We start from the raw sequence: 20,495 nt of genomic DNA on the forward strand, positions 1-20,495 counted from the left end.
GAAATGTGCCAGGCCTCGGCGTCCTCCGCACTCTGGGGGGTGGGGAGGGTGGTTGCCACTGCGGCCGGGGCCCAGTCATCTGCGTGGCTCCTGGAGGATGTGGCCAGATGTGGACGGTGTGATGGGGCCTGTCCGCCTGGCAAAGAGGTCACCCCTTCGAGGCCTGAGCGGGCTGTGACCGCAGAACCCTGGCCAGGGGAGCAGCCACGGCCCACCCTCCCGCTCCCGTCAGCCGGCTGCGGTGGGCAGAGCTCTCCCTGTGGCTATTGCTCAGGCTCCGTGTTGACAGGTTTTAAAAAATATATAATTTTATTGATTTCAGAGAGGAAGGGAGAGGATGAGAGAGAAACATCAATGATGAGAGAGAATCACTGATCGGCTGCCTCCTGCAGGCCCCACACTGGGGATCAAGTCCGCAACCGGGCCTGTGCCCCGACCGAGAATAGAACCCCCGACCGGGAATCAAACCCAGGATCCAACCGTGACCTCCTGGTTCATAGGTCGGCGCTCAACCCCTGAGCCACTCCGGTCAGACTGTGTTGAGAGTTTTGGAAGGAGGTGCTGGTGGGGTCTCCCCCAGGAGAAGGCGAGGCTGCAGGGACGCCGGCACCCCCACCCCAACCCCCGCGCCGCCCCAATCAGCTCCTTTGGCCCGCGAGCCCCGCAAACAGCCCCGCAAACTGGAAAACCCCGCCTCGGAGATAAGGTCCTCACGCTGTGCGTCCCCGAAGGCCCCTGACCCGGTACCGGAGGCCGCCGCCCCCGGGCTGTGCGCGCAGGGACCCCGCTAGCCGCCACCTGGACAGGCAGCGGTGGGACTGCGGTGCCAGACCCCGGGCCGGGATCAGGGGGGGCTGTGCTCGCGGCTGGGGGCGGGGGGAGGAGTCGGCGGGCGCCGAGCGGGCGGGGCGCCAGGTGGGGCGGCTCCTCCGTGCGCTCCTCCGCCCTCGCGCCCGCCCCGCGCCGCGCGCCCTCCCGCCTCCGCCCGCCTGTGCGCCGCCGCGGCCGCCGGGGAAGCAACTTCGCGAGCGCCCGCGACCTGCCGGCCCCCGGCCCCGCGCCCCCCGGCGCCCGGCACCCCGAGGCCATGGACGAGCTGGCCCGGCTGCTGCCCCCGCTCCTCCTGCTCTGCGCGCAGCAGCCCCGCGGCACCAGGTGAGCGCGCCGCCGAGCCCGGGCGGCCGGAGGGAGCTTCGCCGCCGTGTCTGCCCCCCGAGTGCCCCCGCGCTCGCGCCCTGTCCCACCCTCACCCCCGTGTCCGCCCCCCACCCCGAGTTCGCCCCGTATCCCCGCCCCCGCCCGGTCTCCGCGGGTCGGTCCCCCTCTTCCCGGACTCCCGCCTGCAGGGTCGGCGCGCGGGGCGCTGTCCGCCGTCCGGGTGCTGAACCGGCCCGGCGGGTGGGAGGCGGGCGGGAGCCGCTCCCAGGTCCGCCTGGAGCCCCGGCACTTGGCGGGTCCCTGCCTGGCGGGTCCCCGGCCGGCGGGTGCCCTTCTAGGCGTCGCTGCGGGCAGGAGGGAAGGCGAGATCCCGGGAACAGGAGGCGGCCGCTCCTCCGTGAGCAGGGCTACCCCCCAGGTCCTGGTCCCGGAGCCGGGCTGGGCCGACAGGATGAGGGGGAGAGCGCGGGGGTCTCCATTCCGGGGCCATTTCAAAGGGCGCCCCCTGAGCCCTGGAGTGTGCAGGCGGGAGCCAGCCTGGCGCCCCTACAGTCGGGAGGGGGTGAGCGCCCGTCCCCCAGAGAAGGACGGGGGCCCCCTTTCCCAGGCTGGGAGCCCTCCCTCTGGCTCCCGGGGACCAGCTCCGGCCCTGCTTGCTCGTCTCCTCTCTGGCGACTTGAATTGGGCATCAGCCGCCCAGCGGCCTGAGCCCTGGCCTGGCCACCTCCCATGGGAGTGGAGGGCCTTTTGGTGAGAGGGCTCTGCAGAGAAACCAGAGCCAGAACAGGCACCTCCCCCTCCTCCCCGCCGTGGCCGGTCGCTCAGTGGTTAGAGCGTCGGCCCGCAGACTGAAGGGTTGCAGGTTCAAGGGCGCGGACCTTCGTTGCAGGCTCGATGCCCGCCAGGGAGCGTTCGGGAGGCAGCCAGTCGATGTGTCTCTCTCACATTGATGTTTCTCTCTCTGTCTCACCCCCTCCCTTCCACTCTTTGAAAAAATCAATGGAAAAAAATATCCTCAGGTGAGGATTAACAACAAAAAACACACAAAAACAGCCCCCCCCCCCCCACCTGGGACGTGGCGGTCAGCCCACTGATGTCAAAGAACGCAGAGCCGAGGGCTGGCCGCCAGCCTGTTCGCTGCAGGCTCTCGGGCAGCCCGTCCTGGGCGGGGGGGGGGGGTGGGGGTGGTCGGAGCTTCCTTGTAGGTGGCGTCGGGGGCAGAGCAGGGAGGCCTGGGGCTGGCAGTGCCTGGCCGCTGCGCCAGGGTCCCGGGCAGGACTGACTCGCCGTCCGCGTCCTCGTCCTGGGGGGCTGTGCTCCTCACCAGCCCCGCTGACCTTCCTGCTCCCTCCTCCCTCCTGCCCAGAACCGGGAGGGGCAGGTGGAGGCGGCGTCGCCGCGGGTGCTGGACGCCCCGATCCGCTGGCGACCCAGGCCCACGGCCACGGCCACGACCTCTGAAATCCAAGGCTCTCTGAGCCCTAACATCTTAGCCCAAGTGTGACCCCAAAACTCATCTGGCGGGAGAGCCTGTCTCGCTCGGACAAGGGGTTCGCTTGCCTTCACCGTCCTATTTCGGGGCGTTTGTACATGTCCCGCTGGGATGTGCTCCAGCCCCCAGGTCTGCCCGGCACCCTCCTCCTATCTGGAGGCTGACACATTCCGAACGCCGACCCCGCCTGGCCAGGCCCTGGGTGTGGGCGAGGAGGTGCCTGCGTGTGCAGAAGGGTGTCAGGCCGTGGCCCGGCCTAGGAGAGCCTGCGCTTGGCGGCCCTCCGCGGCGACCTGCAGACAGCCTCCGTGTCCCTTCCCCCCAGAAAGCAGAAGGACTGCACCCCTCGCCCCTCAGTGTCTAGGTCCCCACCCCTGCTGCAGGGGGTACAGTGGGACTCACAGGGGTGCCTGTGCCTGTTCTGGCTGCTCGGCCGTGGCCCAGGCCGGGTCGGGGGGACGAGCTCTGTGGGGTGAGAAGCGTGTGCTGCAGCGTTGGTGGGCCGGTCAGAGCCGCGCCTCCCCTGAGTCCGACCATCACTCCCCCGTGGGCACCGCACTCACCAGCTGCACGCCGCGTGGGTGGCCTTCGCTGCTGCTGGCACCTCATCTCCCTGGAGAAGCCGTGCCCGCAGCTCCTGCCTCCAGCTCACCGTGCGCTCCTGGCGGCTCCTCTTTGCCTTGGTAACTGCGGTGCCAGCGCGGCGGGTGTTGCTCTAAAAACAGAGCCGTCAGGGATCCGTGGGCTGTGTGTGTGCGATGGGGGGGTCCTGGGGGAGGAGGACCCCGGCTCCACTTCGTACACCCACCTTCCCCTTCTGTCCCCAGGGGCACGGGCGGTGACAGGGGCGGGAGGGGGCGAGGTCTGCTGGCACCCAGGGCGCAGGGCGGGGGCTGCTGCCACTTCACGTTGGCCACTCCGCCCAGGGGGTTGAGCCCGGCCCATGTCCCTGCACTTCTGCTCGTCCCCCCACAGGGAACCCTGGCCCAGGCCACCGTGGGGTCCTGGGCTGTCACGGGCCAGCAGCGCTCTCCCTAGATCAGCCGTGGGCAAACTACGGCCCGCGGGCCGGATCCGGCCCGTTTGAAATGAATAAAACTAAAAAAAAAAAAGACCGTACCCTTTTATGTAATGATGTTTACTTGGAATTTATATTAGTTCACACAAACACTCCATCCATGCTTTTGTTCCGGCCCTCCGGTCCAGTTTAAGAACCCATTGTGGCCCTCGAATCAAAAAGTTTGCCCACCCCTGGGCTAGATGCTCCACGCTGAGCTCCCCGCATGGCGCCCACCCCTTCCTGCCCCCCAGGACCCGGACTGGCATGTCGCATGCCCTCCTGGCGTCGGGACCGCCGCACCCCTACACAGCCGGGGGGCACCAGCGCCTTCCTAAGTGGGAAGTGACATCAGGGAGAGCCTGTCCCCTTACTCCCCGAGGTCGCAGAGGCTGAGCCATCTCCTGGTGTCCAGCCGCTTCCGGCCCAGCTTCACGGTGGGGCTGCCCCTGGGGCTGACCCCGGCCTGGCCCTCACGCCCCGAGTGGGCGTGGGATGGGGTGGAAGGAGTGCGTCACCCGGCCCACAGCCCGAGGCCCTGGAAGGACGCGTCTCCTGCCGACCTGGTTCCGGCTGCGCTGCCGCTGGGTGGCAGCTGGGCTGGTCCAAAAATAACGCCTATTCCCAATGCCTTACAGCGACCTTCAGCGTGGCCTCGTCATCCTTTAAAGCGCGCTTCCTGGGGGCGGGACGTCTTTCATTCCTTTTGATCCTTTGCTACAAAGCTCCTGCCCCCCCATCCTGGGCCGGGCCCTCCCCAAGGTGGGCCCGCGGGACAGGTTGAGGGTCTGCAAGTGTCATCAGCTAAGAAGCTCCTGGTTTAAGGTCAATTCTTCAAAAGGCCACGTGTGAAACAGACAAGGGTCTCCCCAACCCAGGCAGCCCCAGGGGTGCCGGGCCCCCTGAGAGCACAGGGGGAGGGCCCGGCGGCTCGGCCGGCTGCACCGAGGCTGGGCTGTACACTCCGCCCTGGAGCTCCAGCCCCACCCGCTGCGGCTCCAGAAACGGGAGGCCCCTGCCGGCCCCGGGCTGGGCCAGGCACCCTTCTGTGTCAGTGGGTCCCGTCCACTCACACGGGGGGCGCTGGGCGAGGGTCCGGACACGGGGCCGCACACGGAGCCTCAGCTCGGCTGCACGGACGGGCACCGGGGAGCCAGAGCTGGTGCCCGGCTGCCGACGACAAGGACACAGTCCCTGAGGGAGCAGGATGCGGGGAGCCGGGCTGGGCCCCCCACTGGGGGGAGGGGTGGAGTGGCAGAGGGTGGTGGGAACCCAGGAGGGACGGCGGCCTAAGGAAGAGCCCAGCGTGGGCACCTGGGCAGGCGGCCGTGGTGCCTTCAGCGGGCGGGTCAGTCTCAGGCCAGTCTCAGGGCTCCCAGCAGCCTCCGGGGCCCTCATGTCTCCCCGACGGGCACAGGCCAGGCGTGGGGCCCAAGGTGACCTTGTCGGAATAGAAGTGATTCAGAGACTAACAAACCGAAGAGTTATTCATAAAAATATATATATTCATCAGTATAAATATGCATGTAAATATGCACATAGATTTCAGAGAGGAAGGGAGAGGGACAAAGAGAGAGAAACATCAGTGATGAGAGAGAAAGGAGCCATTGACCGGCTGCCTCCTGCACGGCCCCTACTGGGGATCGAGCCTGAAACTGGGCATGTGCCCGGACTGGGAATTGAACCGTGACCTCCTGGTTCATAGGTCAAAGTTCAACCGCTGAGCCACGCGGGCTGTGGGGGAGTTATTCTTGGATGCCCCTCGTCATTCCCGGCTCTGCCCCCCGCCGTGGGGCCCCCCATGGCTGGGTGTGGGTGTGAGTTGCCGGGGCTGCTGGAACAGGCCACCCCAAACTTGGGGGCCGGGTCGTCTCCCAGTTCTGGGGCCACGACCGCGGTCCAGGGTGGGCAGGTTGCTTCCTCCTGAGGCCGCGGGGAGCGTCCACTTGGAGCCCCTCCCCGCTCCCAGGGCCTCGGGCCTGGGCTGCGCTGGGCCTGGGGGAGGGGGGGCGGGTGGCTCCCCGCGTGTCTGTTCTCTCCGATGAGGATGCCAGTCTGGGGACAGGCCCACCCCAAGCCAGTGTGGCCTCCTCTCAGCCAATCACCCTGCAAAGAGCCCGTTTCCAAATAAGCTCCCACTCTGAGGTCTGGGTGGCATGAGTTCTGGGGCCACTGCCCACCCCAGGGCGCGTGAGCGGGGGAGGGTGGGCGTGGGAGCCGCCGGGGAGCCCCGTGCTTCCGGCTGTCAGTGTGTGGGACTCCAGGTGCCGGCCAGGCGTGTGGCACCCACAGGGGCTGCCAGGGTGTCAGTGGGACTTTCCTGCAACCAGGAGGCTGGCCCCCTGCTTCTCCGGGTCAGGCTCGGCTCCAGAAGCACATGGCATGTTGGGGCTCTGAGGCCAGAGGTCGGGAGGCGGCTGCAGCCTCCGCCCCCCACCCCCCTCGGGCTCTCGGCCTCGCCCAGGGCAGGTTTGGGACTGTAGCCGCCCCTCCCTTTCCCTGGCCCTCAGCCTCCTGCTCCTGCATCCTCGCTCTGAGTCCCTCCTGCAGGACGCTTCCTCCTTGGGGGCCGGGCCCTTGTCGGGGTCCCCTGAGGCCTGTCGGACGGGAGGCCTTAATGTGGGGGTTCTGGGGCTGGCTGCCCTCTGGGGGCCGTTGGTGGAGGGAGCCGGGGGGCTCCTCCCAGGCTGGGGCTCCGCCTGACCCTGGCGGCCTCTGTCCAGGCCCAGCCGGGGGAGGCAGATGCTGAGCAGGGACCGGTGGACAAATGGCCTTGGCACCTCCCTGGGCCCCGTCTCCAGCACGATCCCTGGCCTGGAGGGCTCTCGGATCCCCTCCCTGTCCTCTGGCCCAGCCGTAGGTCGGGATCCAGGCCCGTCCCTGGTGCCGCCTGCGACCTGTGGGCCTGCGTTTCCAGGGCGATGAACGATATCGGGGACTACGTGGGCTCCAACCTGGAGATCTCCTGGCTGCCCAACCTGGACCACCTGATGGAGGGCTACGCCCGGAACTTCCGCCCCTGCATCGGAGGTGAGCGGGCGGCAGGCGGGGCCGGTGACCCCTGGCCCTGGGCTGGCTCCCCTTGAGCGCCAGCCCCCCAGGGACACAGCTGGGAAGGTGGGTCTCCTAGGCCTCGCTGCAGGCTTGTCCTGAGACGGCTCCCTCCTAAAGCCCGGCTGGTCACAGTCTCTCCTGCCTGGGCTTTCCTGGTCTGGGTCTATGCGTGTGCGTGTGCGTGTGTGTGTGTGTGTGTGTGTGTGCGCGTGTGCATGTGTGTGTGCATGTGCGTGTGCGTTCGTGTGTGTGTGTGTGTGTGTGTGTGCATGCAGAGTCTGGCCTCAGCCTGCTCCCTCCCCGCAGGCCCCCCTGTGAACGTGGCGCTTGCCATCGAGGTAGCCAGCATCGACCACATCTCCGAGGTGAACATGGTAGGTGTGCCAGCCTCTGCCCGCCTGCGCCCCAGGATTGGACCGGGCGCCCCGGGACGGCGGCTGACGCAGGCCCTCCGCCCCCAGGAGTACACCATGACCGTGTTCCTGCACCAGAGCTGGCGGGACGGCCGGCTGTCCTACAACCACACCAACGAGACGCTGGGCCTGGACAGCCGCTTCGTGGACTGGCTCTGGCTCCCCGACACCTTCATCGTCAACGCCAAGTCCGCCTGGTTCCACGACGTGACCGTGGAGAACAAGCTCATCCGGCTGCAGCCGGACGGGGTGATCCTGTACAGCATCCGGTGAGCGGCCGCCGCCGGGCCCGGGCTCACGGGGGGCAGGGGGCGGCGAGGGGGGCGCTATTTACTCTCTCCGACCAACAGCCACTGCCCAGCCAACGCTGATGGCGGCAACCGACAGACTCAGCTTCTGGCCAACACGGCCACTACCTTTTTTTAAAAAATTGGGGCAAAATTCACATGGCGTAAGATGAACCCTTCTAAAATGAACAATTCAGCCCTGGCTGGTGTGGCTCAGTGGGTAGAGCGTCGGCCCGTGGACCGAAGGGTCCTGGGTTCAATTCCGGTCAAGGGCAGGTACCTCGGGTGCACGCTCCTCCCTGGCACAGGCCCTGGTCAGGGCGCAGGGAGGAGGCAACCACTCGATGTGTCTCTCTCACATCGATGCTTCTCTCTGTCTCTCCCTCTCTCTCACTCTCCCTAAAATCAATGGAAAATATCTCCGGTTGGGGATGAACAAATAAACAAATCAGTGACACTGAGCAGTCATGATGTTGTGCAAACATCGCCTCTGTCTAGCTCCAGAACATGTCATCCCCCCAAAAGGAGACCCCGCACCCATGACGTGGTGGCTCCCCTCCCCCCCGCACCCCGGAAACCACCAGCCTCTGCCTCTGGATCTGCCCCTTCCGCACACACTCTGTGTAGCTGCGTCCCACAGGGTGACCTCCTGTCGCCTGCTTCCTGGGCGTGGAGTCTGTGGGGCACATCCACGTCGCAACATGGGCCACGGCTTCATTCCTCTTCCGGCCGGTGCTCCAGCCCGGGTCCCCCAGTGCCTGCGTCCACGCGCCCACCCACGGACGCCGGGCGGGGTCCACCTTCGGGCGACTGTGAGCGGCACCGCTACGAACATGCGTGTCCGTGTAGTTGAACACGTGTTTTCTGACACATGCCTTTTAAACATGGAATTAATTGGCAACATTTTAAAAACCAGGAGGTTTACGTAGGAATCTAAATTCTCTTGGAAAACCAGGCCACTTGGCCGCTGGGCCTGCTCCCACCCAGGTCGGCGGGAACGCCTGGGCCATCCCTGGGCCCCGGCTCAGCCACCAAGTCTACCATTAAAAAAAAAAAAAAAAAAAAAAAAAATATATATATATATATATATACATATATATATATATATATATACACACACGCACACACAGTGGGGCCTTGACTTACGAGTTTAATTCGTTCCGTGACCGAACTCGTAACTCAAATTACTCGTATGTCAAATCATTAAAGTGAACGCATGAGACACGTGATGCTGGGCTGATGTTGTGGCGTTCACTGTGACGTTCGCTGTGCCAACTAGCGGTGGGGTGTCTGAAGCTGGCTCGTAACCCGGATTTTAGCTCGAAACTCAAAGCAAAAAATCAGCCGAGAGACGGCTCGTATCTCGAAAAACTCGTTAGTCGGGACACTCGGAAGCCAAGGCCCCACGGTGTGTGTGTGTGTGTGTGTGTGTGTAGTAGTTTTCTCTCTTTTGTTTTTTAAAAATAGTTCTTTATTTTTGAACGTGTTACCTATGTCTCCTTTCCCCCATTGACCCCCTCCAACCCTGCCCCAGGCCAAGGACAGCGTTTCGAAGGATGAGGAAAGTGAATGAAATCCATCCTTCATTCTTTTTCTTAAAATATATTTTTACTGATTTCAGAGAGGAAGGGAGAGGGAGAGAGAGAGAGAAACTTCAATGATGAGAGAGAATCATTGATCAGATGCCTCCGGCACGCCCCACACTGGGGATCGAGCCCACAACCCAGGCCTGTGCGCTGACCGGGAATCGAACCGGGGCCCCTTTCGTCCGCAGGCCGATACTCTGCCCACTGAGCCACACTGGCCAGGGCCCTTCCTTCATTCTTGAAGGGAGACCCCCCCCAATAAAGAGACTCGTTCTCTGTCCACCCAGGAGCCGGCACCTTGCCATCCAAGCCCACGGGCGAGGCGGGGCTCCTGGGAGGGGCCCCTCAGGCGGGCACAGGGCCTCTCTGCCCGTTGGGTCAGGGAGCTGCCAGCCTCCAGGGCCTGCCTCCCCCTGGGACCTCCCTGCCGTGTCGTCCGCACAGAATCACCGCCACGGTGGCCTGCGACATGGACTTGGCCAAGTACCCGATGGACGAGCAGGAGTGTACGCTGCACCTGGAGAGCTGTGAGTGCCGGCGGCTCCGGGGCAGCGCCTGCGTCTCGGGGACCTTGCTGTGGGCGGGCAGGAGGCTCGGGCTGGCGGGGCCCTCCCTGCGCAGCTGGCCTGGCTCAGGGGCATCCAGGGAACCTGAAGCCCGGGCAGGAGCAGGAGTGGGTGCCCCGCAGCCGGGCCTGGAGCCCAGGGAGGCACGGACCTGCATGACTGGGCTGCCTGGGGATGGGGACCTGCACTCGCGCCAGCTCCTCGAGCCCCCCCACCCCGAGGCCTCCCTGGTCCTGGCTCCCCGTGTGGGCTCCCCTGGGTGTGCAGGGCCTCCGGCTGCGGCCGGGGTGGGGGGGGGGGGCCTGGGCTCCGCTGCCCACATGGCCTCCCCCGCAGACGGCTACTCGGCTGAGGACATCGTCTACTACTGGTCGGAGAACCAGGAGCAGATCCACGGGCTGGACAAGCTGCAGCTGGCCCAGTTCACCATCACCAGCTACCGCTTCACCACGGAGCTGATGAACTTCAAGTCGGGTAACGTGGCCGCCGGCCTCTTCCTGGGAGCCCGGCTCCCGCGTTTCGGCCAAGGCCCTGCCAGCTCCGGGGACCTGAGGGTCAGTGGTCAACCGCTGGCGGGCACCGGCTGTGCCCCCCGTGTGGCCTGGGCCAGCTTTCCTCCGTCTCACTCCTCGGTCCTCTGTCACTTCCCAGGGGTAGTGGCACCTTGAGTTTGGGGCCCACCTGAGGGGTGCGGGGTGCACAGGGCCAAGCCCTGGGGGCTGCCTGGTGTCCTGGCCCCCCCTGCCCGCTCATCGGGGCCGTGAGCCCAGCCCTGCTCTTTCCTCGAGCTCAGCCGTGCGGGGAGGGGGCCAGGCCAGGAGGGGAGAGCTGGCCCCTCTGCTGGGAAATCTTCTGCTCTCCTCCCTCGGGTGGCCAGGCAGCGGGGGCGGTGGTGAAGGCAGGGGTCCAGGGCCCTCCTTCCTTCTGAGGCTCGCAGGGGCCCGAGGGCCGTGGTAGGGGCAGGGGGAGGGGCAGGGTGGTGCCGGGTCCTGATGGCTGCCCCCCCACCCCCCAGCCGGCCAGTTCCCTCGGCTCAGCCTGTACTTCCACCTGCGGAGGAACCGGGGTGTCTACATCATCCAGTCTTATATGCCCTCCGTGCTGCTGGTCGCCATGTCCTGGGTCTCCTTCTGGATCAGCCAGGCGGCCGTGCCTGCCAGGGTGTCTCTAGGTACCGGCCCAACCGCCCCTCCCAGGGAGCAGGACCGGGACCCCGTCAGCCACGAACCCAGGCCTGGCCCCGGCCCCCTGAGCCGGCCTCCCCCCGGGCGGTAGGATCAGCACCCCTGCCTCCCACAGGCATCACCACGGTGCTGACCATGACCACCCTGATGGTCAGCGCCCGCTCCTCCCTCCCGCGGGCGTCGGCCATCAAGGCGCTGGACGTGTACTTCTGGATCTGCTACGTGTTCGTCTTCGCCGCGCTGGTGGAATACGCCTTCGCCCACTTCAACGCCGACTACCGGAGGAAGCAGAAGGCCAAGGTCAAGGTCACGGAGCGGAGGGCAGAGGTGAGGACGGGCTGTGCCGGTTCCCTGGAGCTCAGGACCAAGGACAGCTCCCACCGCTCAAACCACAGGGCGCTGGGGGGGCCGGCTGTCTCCTGTGCCCAGCCCCGGACCCCCTGCCACCCGCTCCCCACCCCCCAGCTCCCGCCCGCTCCGCCTGCCGTGGGTCACGGAGCTGCTGGCCTGGGTGGCGTCCCGCGTGGCCACCTCTGGTCACCTCAGGCCGGGCTGCCGGCTCAGCTGCCTCCTGCCCCCCTCCCCCCGCAGGTGGATGTGAAGCACGCCATCGTGCTGTTCTCCCTCTCGGCTGCCGGCGTCTCCCAGGAGCTGGCTGTGTCCCGGCGGCCCAGCCGCCTGCCCGGGAACCTCCTGGGCTCCTACCGGTCGGTGGAGGTGGAGGCGGGGCCGGCCGAGAAGCAGGGAGGCCTCCGCTCCCTTTTCAAGCCCATCGACGCGGACACCATCGACATCTACGCCCGTGCCGTGTTCCCCGCGGCCTTCGCGGCCGTCAACATCATTTACTGGGCGGCGTACGCCCTCTGAGGCCCGGCCTCCTGCCGCACAACCTCTGGGGAGAGGGACCCTTGCGTGGCTAGGATCGGCGAGTTTCAGAGTGGAGGCCACGACAGACCACGTGACACAGGAGGAACACGCGGCCCCCCAGCGCCTGGCCCGTCCCCACCTCCCGGAACACCACCCTGGGGCCCTCCCACCCGCCTGCAGATGCCCAGCCCAGCTCCTCGTCCCAACAGCAGAGCCCCTGACCCGTGGCTGAGCCAGGGCGCAGGGTCTGGGGGCCACGCACTTGACTCGGGAAACGACCCTGACTCCCGGGCGTCCGTGGGATGAACCTGGAGTGGAGGCAGCTGGGTGTGGGGGTGCTCATTGCCTGGGTGAGCGGGCGGAGGGGCGCCGTGAGCCTCTGGTCCCAGCATGAAATAAAGCGAAGCCCCGGCCCCTGGCCCTCTCTCCCAGCAGCCATGGCTCAGGGGCACAGGGCAGAGGGACCCGCAGACAGACACTCGAGTTCCAGAGGCTGAGCCACGTGGCCACGTGTGGGGTGTCGGTGGGAGGGCAGGGGGCGTCCAGGAGTCACAGCGGCTCCCCTGTCTCGTCCCACGGCCGTGGTGCCGGGACGGTGCCTTCTTGGAGGAGGCGATGGGAGGACAGAAGCCATCAAGTCCCCACAAACCCCCAGCCTCTTTCCCAGCTGCACGGCCTCCGGAGACGCGGGGGAAAGGCCACAGCTCAGCAACCCTGGCCTCGGCCGCGGGAGGCCCGACAGCAGCTCTAACCAGGGTCCGATTTCCGGTGTTGCCTCCTCAGCCGGAGCTCAATCAGGGGCAGCTGTGCGGGCGGCTGGCTCTGTGGGCAAGGTCGCCAGCTGCAGGTCCTACTGTGCCCAGGTGCCCCTCCCGGGGAGCCCACCTCATGCCACCTCCAGGGGTGCCTGCTGGGTCATCGCGCCCCACCCTCTCCCGGCACAGCCCGCCCAGGGGCCCAGTGTCCTGGCCGTGAGGGGGACACCCGGAGTCGCTCACCCACAGGCAGGGTGGCCCCTGAGGCCCAGCTGCTCCCCAAAGAGCCGCCCTGTCCGAGGGCAGAGGCGGGCGCTGGCCCCCTGCCCAAACCACAGACGGGGCTCACCAGCTCACCTCCAGCCCAGCTCTAGGCTCCGCCCCTAAAGATGCACCCTGGCACCTGCAGCCCCTTTGCCACCTGCTCCCAGGGACAAGGCTGCGGGTCCTTCGGGGGAGAGACGGCCGGCCGAGAGCAGGGGCTCCGGGCTGCAGCGTGAGCAGGAGTGGGAGCTGCAGAGAGCTGGTGCCAGGACAGCAGAGCTGGATCTGGGTCAGCCGGACCATAGGGGGCGGCCCAGCCCAGCCAGCTCCACGGACAGACAGACAGACAGACAGATGGGGACAGTGCTGCCCAGGAGCAGCAGCCCTCTCTCCCTGCCCCTGCCCAGCACCCCCTGGCCCGGGCGACCCCGGGCAGAGCCACCGCTCCCCTCCTCCCTGGGAGTTCCCCAGGGGTGGCACGCTAAAGACCCCGCTGGGTCAAAACTGCTGGCCCCGCCCTCCTCCGGGCACCCGGCTCCTGCCTGAGGCCCAGCCTTCTGCCAGGGCCTCCGGGGACGCGGAGGTGGGTTCAAAGCCCGAGGAGCTGCTGGGTCCCCTGGCCCAGAGGTTGGGGGCCACCCGAGCGCTGCCAGGACCGGCCGCCCCCGCGCCCTCCGCCTGCCCGGCTCGCAGGGCGCCTCTCGCTGCACAAGCCCACGAGGAGCTATTTAAAGCTGCTCTGTGCCGCCAGCGCCCACACAGCCGGGCCCACCGGGCAGGAGCTCCGGCTGATCCCCCACGCAACCCCCGCCCCCCACCCCACCCCCAGCCTGCAGGCTGCTATTTCTGCTGCATATTTACCGGGCGGGCGGGGAAAAGAGCCGGGAAAAGGCTTTTAAACAGAGTTCTATTCTGGTGGTGCCAGGAGCCGACGGAAGGCGGGCGGAGCGAGGCTGCCAGCTGGGGGTTGGGGGGGGGGGCGGCCTCGCGTTCCAGCTACAAGGCGGCTGGGCCGGGCGGGTCGGGAGGTGGCGGCTCCCCAGGCGCCTCCTGTCAGCGGGGCTGGACTTTGGGGGCCGGGGCTTCCTTGTCTGTGTCCCTGGTGGGGTCTGGAAGGCACAGTATCAACGTACTCTTTTAAAAATATATATATTTTTATTGATTTCAGAGAGGAAGAGAGAGGGAGATAGAAACATCGATGACGATAGAGAATCACTGATCGGCTGCCTTCCGCACCCCCCACGCCGGGAATGGAGCCCACGACCCGGGCCTGTGCCCTGACTGGGAATTGAACCGTGACCTCCTGGTTCCTAAGTCGACACTCAACCCCTGAGCCACGTGGCTGGGCTCAATGTAGACTCTTAATGCTCCCCTAGGACAGCTCCCCCACAGCTCGAGGGGCCGGAGGGGCCGGGGGTCAGGGCCGGCACCCAGCTTCCCCCTCTCACCCGTAGCCGGAGGGACAGCACGGACCTCCTCTCCGAGCGAGGCGGACGCCACACTCACCCGCACGGCCACATCCTCTGGGTGCCCTCAAGGCAGAGTCTGAGCTGAGGGCGGTGCGGGGAGTGTGTGGGGCGGGTGTCAGTGTCCTGGGGCTGCCGTGACAGAGGACACGGTCTGTTCTCCCCCAGGTCTCAGTCCAGAATCCAAGCCCCCCTGTGGGCGGCGTTTCCCTCTGAGGAGAGCAGGCCCCACCCCCGCCGACACCCCGCCAGCTCCTGCGCTGCCTGCACTTTGGGGTGTCCTCAGCTCCCAGTCACGTGGCCTTGTCCTCTGCGTGTCCTCTCCACGTGTGACCTCGTTTTAACTAATTACAGCGGCAGAGGCCCCGTTTCCAAATAAGGTCCCGTCCTGAGGTTCGGGGTGAACATGAATTTTGGGGGACACTGTTAACCTTGTCCAAAGGTGCCTGTGTGCATATGTGGGTGCCTGTGTGTGCACGCATGCATGTGTGTGCCAGCGTGTCTCTGTGCACATGTGCCTGTGTGTGTGCACACGTGTGCCCGTGTGCATAGGTGTGCCTGCATGTCTGTGTGCACGTGTGCATGTGCGCCTGTGTGCATAGGTGTGCCTGCATGTCTGTGTGCACGTGTGCATGTGTGCCTGTGTGCATAGGTGTGCCTGCATGTCTGTGTGCACGTGTGCAGGCATGCATGTGTGAGTGTGCAACGTTAGGTCTCAAAGGTCACCCAGAGCCTGCGGCGGACCTTGCCTCGCTCTGCGGCCGGCCACGGCGCCCCCTCCCCCCAGCCCTGCACTGACAGGCGGACTGGGAAGCACAGGGGTTTGTTCTTTCCTTAAGATGGAGTGTCAGAAGCGGCACGTGAGACCCGATGACATGAGCACCTTGAGGCTCTGGGTGCCTCTGTCGCCTCCTTTCTGGAAGGCATCCCAGCCCCCCACACACACCCTGCCCAGCAGCCGCCATAGGAGGAGACCTCCTGTTCCCCACGCCTGCACCCTGGCCCTGGAGCCCTTTACCAGCAATGCGGGGCGCTGGGCCACTCGCCGGGGCCACCGTCTCAGTCTTGGAGCAGAAGGCAAAGGAAATGGGAGGGTGGGCTCAGCGAGGTGGCGGCACAGGGGGTCCTGGACGCGGGGGCTGGGCAGGGCCCGCCCACAAGCTCACTCCCCACGAGAGGACGGACCGGCTCAGCCTGGGGTTGGAGATGGGCCCTGGCTCTGCCACTGTCTCCCCTGAGGCTTCGAGTCAATGGTGATCCTGCCCGTCTTCACCGGGCTGAAAGCGCCTGCACCGCCAAGGAGTGTGCACCCCCAAAACGGTGTGCACCCCCAAAACAGTGAGCAACCCCAAAACAGTGTGCACCCCAAAACAGTGTGCACCCACAAAACAGCGTGCACCCCCAAAACAGCGTGCACCCCAAAACAGCATGTACCCGCAAAACAGCGTGCATCCGCAAAACAGCATGTACCCGCAAAACAGCGTGCACCCGCAAAAACAGTGTGCACCCTCAAAGGAGCGTGTGCAACGGCTACGGCATTGCCATGGTGACTGAGGTTTGGGGTTCTGTCTCCTCAGACGCATGTCAGGCCAGTTTGGGTTTAAATTTACTCCCAGGAGCCAGGGGATGGGAAGTGGGCCCGGCTCCAGCTCGCGGTGCCTCAAGCCTCTGTCCCCCTCCGTCCCCCTCTGTCCCCCTCTGCCCCCCTCCGTCCCCCTCCGTCCCCCTCTGTCCCCCTCTGCCCCCCTCTGTCTCCCTCCGTCCCCCTCTGTCCCCCTCTGCCCCCCTGTGTCCCCCTCTGTCCCCCTCTGCCCCCCCTGTGTCCCCCTGTGCCCCCCTCTGCCCCCCTCTGCCCCCCTCCATCCCCCTCTGCCCCCCTCTGCCCCCCTCTGCCCCCCTCTGTCCCCCTCTGTCCCCGGGGGCTCTGACCCAGCTGCTCCGCGGCCCCAGGAGAGATGAGCAGCGTCCCCCCGGGCCTGGCTGCAGCTGCCTGTCACGTGGTGCCGACCCTGTGAGCCTGGACAAAGCACTGGGCATCCCTGGCCCTCGGTCTCCCCCAGAGAATGGGCCGTAATACCACATCCTCAAAGGTCCCTGAGGGGACGCCGGACGCCAGGGGCCGCCAGGGCCAGCTGCAGGGGCCCCGCCCAGGCCGGCGTGGGGCGGGGCCTGTGTCATGAACTTGGCACCGGGCACCCACCCACCCACCCACCCACCCACCCGGAGCCCCCGAGCCCCTTCCTCCTGCCACGTCCCTCCCGCGCCCTCTACTGGGGCCGCGCAGCACTGCGCTCCGGGGCGGGAGATGCTAGCAGCGGCCCCACCACCGGGAAGGATCCGATACCAGCCACGCAGAGCACAGCCGCTCCCTGCGAGGCACCCACCTGCGACCACAGGTATAAACAGTGGCTCTGGAGCCGAGAGGCCGTGACTAGTAACTGGCACTCGATGCCCACAGACACATCTGCATGGACGCACGCCCGCAGACAACAGGGAAATGCACAGAGACATGTGCCCGGCCCGGAAGCCGCAGCCATGCAGACGTCCCTCCCCGTCTCCCTCTCCGGGGCGGGACCTTGCACAGCGAGATGGAGATGGAGCCACCTGTGCCTCGGACTTCCAGGCCGTGTCCCTGGCTCCCCACCCTCCTTAAGGAGGGCCCCCGAGGACCCGGGGTCTGATCCAACACTTCGCAGCCTCACCTGTCCCTCGCCTGCTGACCGCCTGCTCCCTGCGGCCACAGGGCCTTTGCACAGGCCAGCCCTCTGGGTGCCATTCTCCCGCTCCACTCTCTGCACCCTCAGGTCCCACAGCGCCCTCTCTGGTGGGGCCTGGTCAGACCTGATCTCTCCGGCTGCCATGTCTGTGTGACCCAATGACAGTGGCCTGTCCCCCCACGGGTGTGTGCAGGGTCCATGAGGGAACAGCCATGTCTGGCACAACTTGGGGCCCCCGTCGGCCCTCGGTGGACACCCGTTGAACGAATGAGTGAACAAGTGCAGCGAACGTCGTCACTTGAATTGGTTTCTGCAGACCCCACGATCTGGGACAAGGAAGGAAACCGTCAGCCGCCCCATCCCTCCCACCGCTGCGTGGGCCAAGCACCTGCCAGCAGATGTCCTGGGCTCTTCCTGGGACCTGCTGAGCTCTGCCCGCCCCCCCCCCCCCCGGGTCAGCTCACACCCGCCGGGGTGACCAGTACCCCAGCTCCCAGCTCCATGAGGGCCAGCTCCCACAGTCAGCCCTCCCTGGGCACGAATGCCATCTGTGAGCTTAATGAGGATGGCGTGGCCTGGGGGGGGGGGGCGTTCGGGGAAAGGCCCCCTGGGAGGGACAGTGACCACAGGAGGCTTTGGGCTGAGTGTCCCTGAGCACACACTCCGCCTGGCTCCCCCCCCCCCCCCCCCAGGAAAGTATCATCATTAAGCACGTTTATCAAAGAAAATCAGAGGCTGCAGGGGGGAAGGTGAGGGGAGGAGAAGGGGGGGGGACCTCGGCAGGAGGCCGTGCGGCCCACCTGCCCTCTGGGGCCTGGCCACCCTCCTCCACCCCTCGGCCCACACCTGGTTGGAAAGCGACCACCCCGCACCGCCCTCCAGTCCGGTGACAGCAGGGACAGAGGGAGGGAGGGATGGACGGACGGAAGGCTGGCGTCCTGGCGCGTCAGGGAGAGGGCAGGTCAGGCCCGGAGGGCTCGTCTCCGCCCACACCCTCCCTCCCGGGTATTTGCGGCTTCACTTTATAGCCGTTAAAACCACACCACACGCCTTTGTCTTCTCCGTTTGGGAAGAAGAGGTGTTGGTGGCTGTGGAAGTGCGTGAGGTTGTGGGGAATCTGGGCGAACAGAAACTGCCGAGGAGAAAGGACCCGCCCTCGGCTGTGGCCTGTCCTGGCCGGGCTTCGGTCCAAGGGTCACTCCCGGCTCCGCCCGCCAGCCCAGCGGTGCTGGGAGTTCCCACACTGAGTCTCTGTGCCTCGGACTGCAGGAGCCGGAGAGGGGGAACCTGTCCAGGGACCCCAAACACGGGGCCTGGGGTCCTGGCAGGCTGGCCTGACCCAGCACTTCACCTCTGCATCCACCCACTCATTCATCCATCCACTCATTCAATCACTCACTCATTCATTCACTCATTCATCCATCCACTTATTCATTCATCCACTCATTCATCCATTCACTCATTCATCCATTCACTCATTCATTCATTCACTCATTCATTCATTCACTCACTCATTCATTCATTCACTCATTCATTCCATGGTGTGATGCTGGAGACACGGGCACACAGTGGCCACCCAGGCTGCCGGGCCGACCCTCACCGTGCCTGGAGGGATTGGTGAGCGAAAAATTTGGGAGCCTCCCCGCCTGGTCACCAGAGTGCAGAGCCGGCGGTGGACACAGCGGCCTGGACGGGCACGCCTGTGTCAGGACCACACCCTCTGCCCTTGAGGCCCCAATGGGTCCCCCAAATGATTGAGACTTTTTGCACAGACGGACACACTGACTGGTGTTGAAGGAAGTTGGAGGCTGCTGCACAAACCCCAGAGCAGAGGGCGGGGCCTGGACCAGGTGGTCGCCATGGAGGTTCAGGATGTGCTGGGAATCTGGAAACACGACGAGGGCGGAACGTTCCAGACTTGCAGGCGAGAGGTGTCAGAGGGAGGAGGCCAAGGGGCCGCCCAGGTCTTCACGTTGAGGCCCGGGACAGGGTGGGGTTGGCACAGCGGACCCCTGTGTTTCTCTATGACTATAGGGGAGGGCATGTCAGAGGGGGGGAGATGGGAGGTGTGTGTGGTGGGGGTCAGGGTCAGGGGAGTCGGCGGCACTGGGGGCCAAAGCCTGAGGGGAGGAGGCAGCAGGCGTGGGGGGGGGGGGCATGTGAGGGTGAGGCATTGCTAAGGGACCCGGCAAAGGTCAACTAAGAAGAAGTCTAAGGATGGACCATCGTATTTAGTTTTAAAAAATTGATTTTAGAGAGAGGAAAGGAGAGATGTCGACTTGTTATTCCACTTACATATGCGTCCATTGGTTGCTTCTTGTATGTGCCCTGACTGGAGATGGAACCCACAACCTTGGTGAGTGGGGGAGGGCGCTCTGACCAACTGAACTGGGGCCAGGGCGACCATTTATTGAAAACACAGGCATCCTGGGGGTTGGGGGGTCCTGGGGGGTCGGGGCCGGCTGGAGAAAGTGGGAGGTGACGTGGAGGTGAGGAATATGGCCGCCCAGGGATTCTGCAGTGAAGGAGCCAGCAATGGGCGGGGGTGCGGGGGGTGCGGGGTGCAGAGGGTTCTGCTGTTTTTTCAAGCAGGTGAAGTGGGTTCTAGCAGGATTCTCTGCGCCACCTGCAGGGAGAACACGGGCTCTGTGACCACAGGGACTGTCCACTGGGCTCCCCTCCAGCGCCTGGCACCAGGGAGGCGGCAGGAAGCACCTGCGGAATGACAGCGTGAGCGCCCAGGTGAGGGGCGCGCAGGTGAGGGGCGCGCAGGTGAGGAGTGTCCAGGTGAGGGGCGCGCAGGTGAGGGGCGTCCAGGTGAGGGGCGGTGAAGGCTTGGCAGGGAGTGGGAGGGGCGGGAGCGAGGCAGTAGGGATGGCCTGGGGGAGGGCGCATTTGGCCGGTGGGGGTGGGGGTGGGGGTGGCAGCGGGGGCTGCAGACCTGGGGCCAGGGGAGGTTTTGCCAGCAGCAGACACGGGTCCTGGCGATGTAACAGGAAGAGGCGGGCTCCTCGGGAAACCCAACCCCAGAGTTAAGGGCCTAGGATGCCGGGCCCTGGAGGGGGCGTGGGGCGCGTGGATCGTGTTCAAGGGCGACTGTCCAGACCCAATGCCAAGAGGGACGTTGTGGGTTCAGAGAGGAAGGTCACGGGCAGACGCAGCCCCCTGTCCCGGGAGCAGAGGGAGCCGCCCGCGAGTGGACGAGCCGCCCCTGCGATGCGGCCGTGGATTCCGCAGGGGGAGGGCGGCCGTGGCCGGGACAAGCGGCGGAGCCCGGACCCTCTCCGCCGGGGCGTCTGCTCCGCGCAGCTTCTGCCTCCGTATCTGTAAGCTGGCCCGACCGGAGAGCCGCTGTGGGAGCGCCTTGGGGTTCCGGGTCCGAGCTCCTGACCGCACCCCTCCCTGCGGAGGCCGAGGTTCCTCTCTCTGCCCCCCGCTCCCCGCAGGTCACTAGCGACCCCTCCCCGCGGTCCACTCGGTCAGCGCTCGCCCTGGAGTCGCCGGGGTCCTGTTAGCACCGACGGCTAGAGTCTCGGTTCAGCGGATCCGGGCGCGAGAGCGGCCTCTCCAAGTCCCGGGGCACCGAGGCGCGGGGACCCCACCAGGGAACCCCACCCGGGCACCGCGGG

General features: G+C 66.0%; 1 protein-coding gene across 1 annotated transcript; it reads left to right on the plus strand.

Annotated features, from left to right (window-relative positions):
• Positions 1–990: 990 nt before the first annotated feature.
• GABRD (gamma-aminobutyric acid type A receptor subunit delta) lies at positions 991–12,083 on the plus strand. The gene is made up of 9 exons (XM_070403099.1): positions 991–1,155; positions 6,625–6,737; positions 7,068–7,135; positions 7,223–7,443; positions 9,492–9,574; positions 9,950–10,087; positions 10,629–10,784; positions 10,913–11,124; positions 11,389–12,083. Exons 1-9 carry the CDS (start codon positions 1,088–1,090, stop codon positions 11,662–11,664), a joined length of 1,335 nt encoding a protein of 444 aa, XP_070259200.1. The 5' UTR covers positions 991–1,087; the 3' UTR covers positions 11,665–12,083.
• Positions 12,084–20,495: the final 8,412 nt, after the last annotated feature.

Source organism: Myotis yumanensis, unplaced genomic scaffold (genome assembly GCF_028538775.1).
Source record: "Myotis yumanensis isolate MYYU_CA2020_CCGP unplaced genomic scaffold, mMyoYum1.0.hap1 SCAF_2, whole genome shotgun sequence".
Classification (NCBI taxonomy): Eukaryota; Metazoa; Chordata; class Mammalia; order Chiroptera; family Vespertilionidae; genus Myotis; species Myotis yumanensis.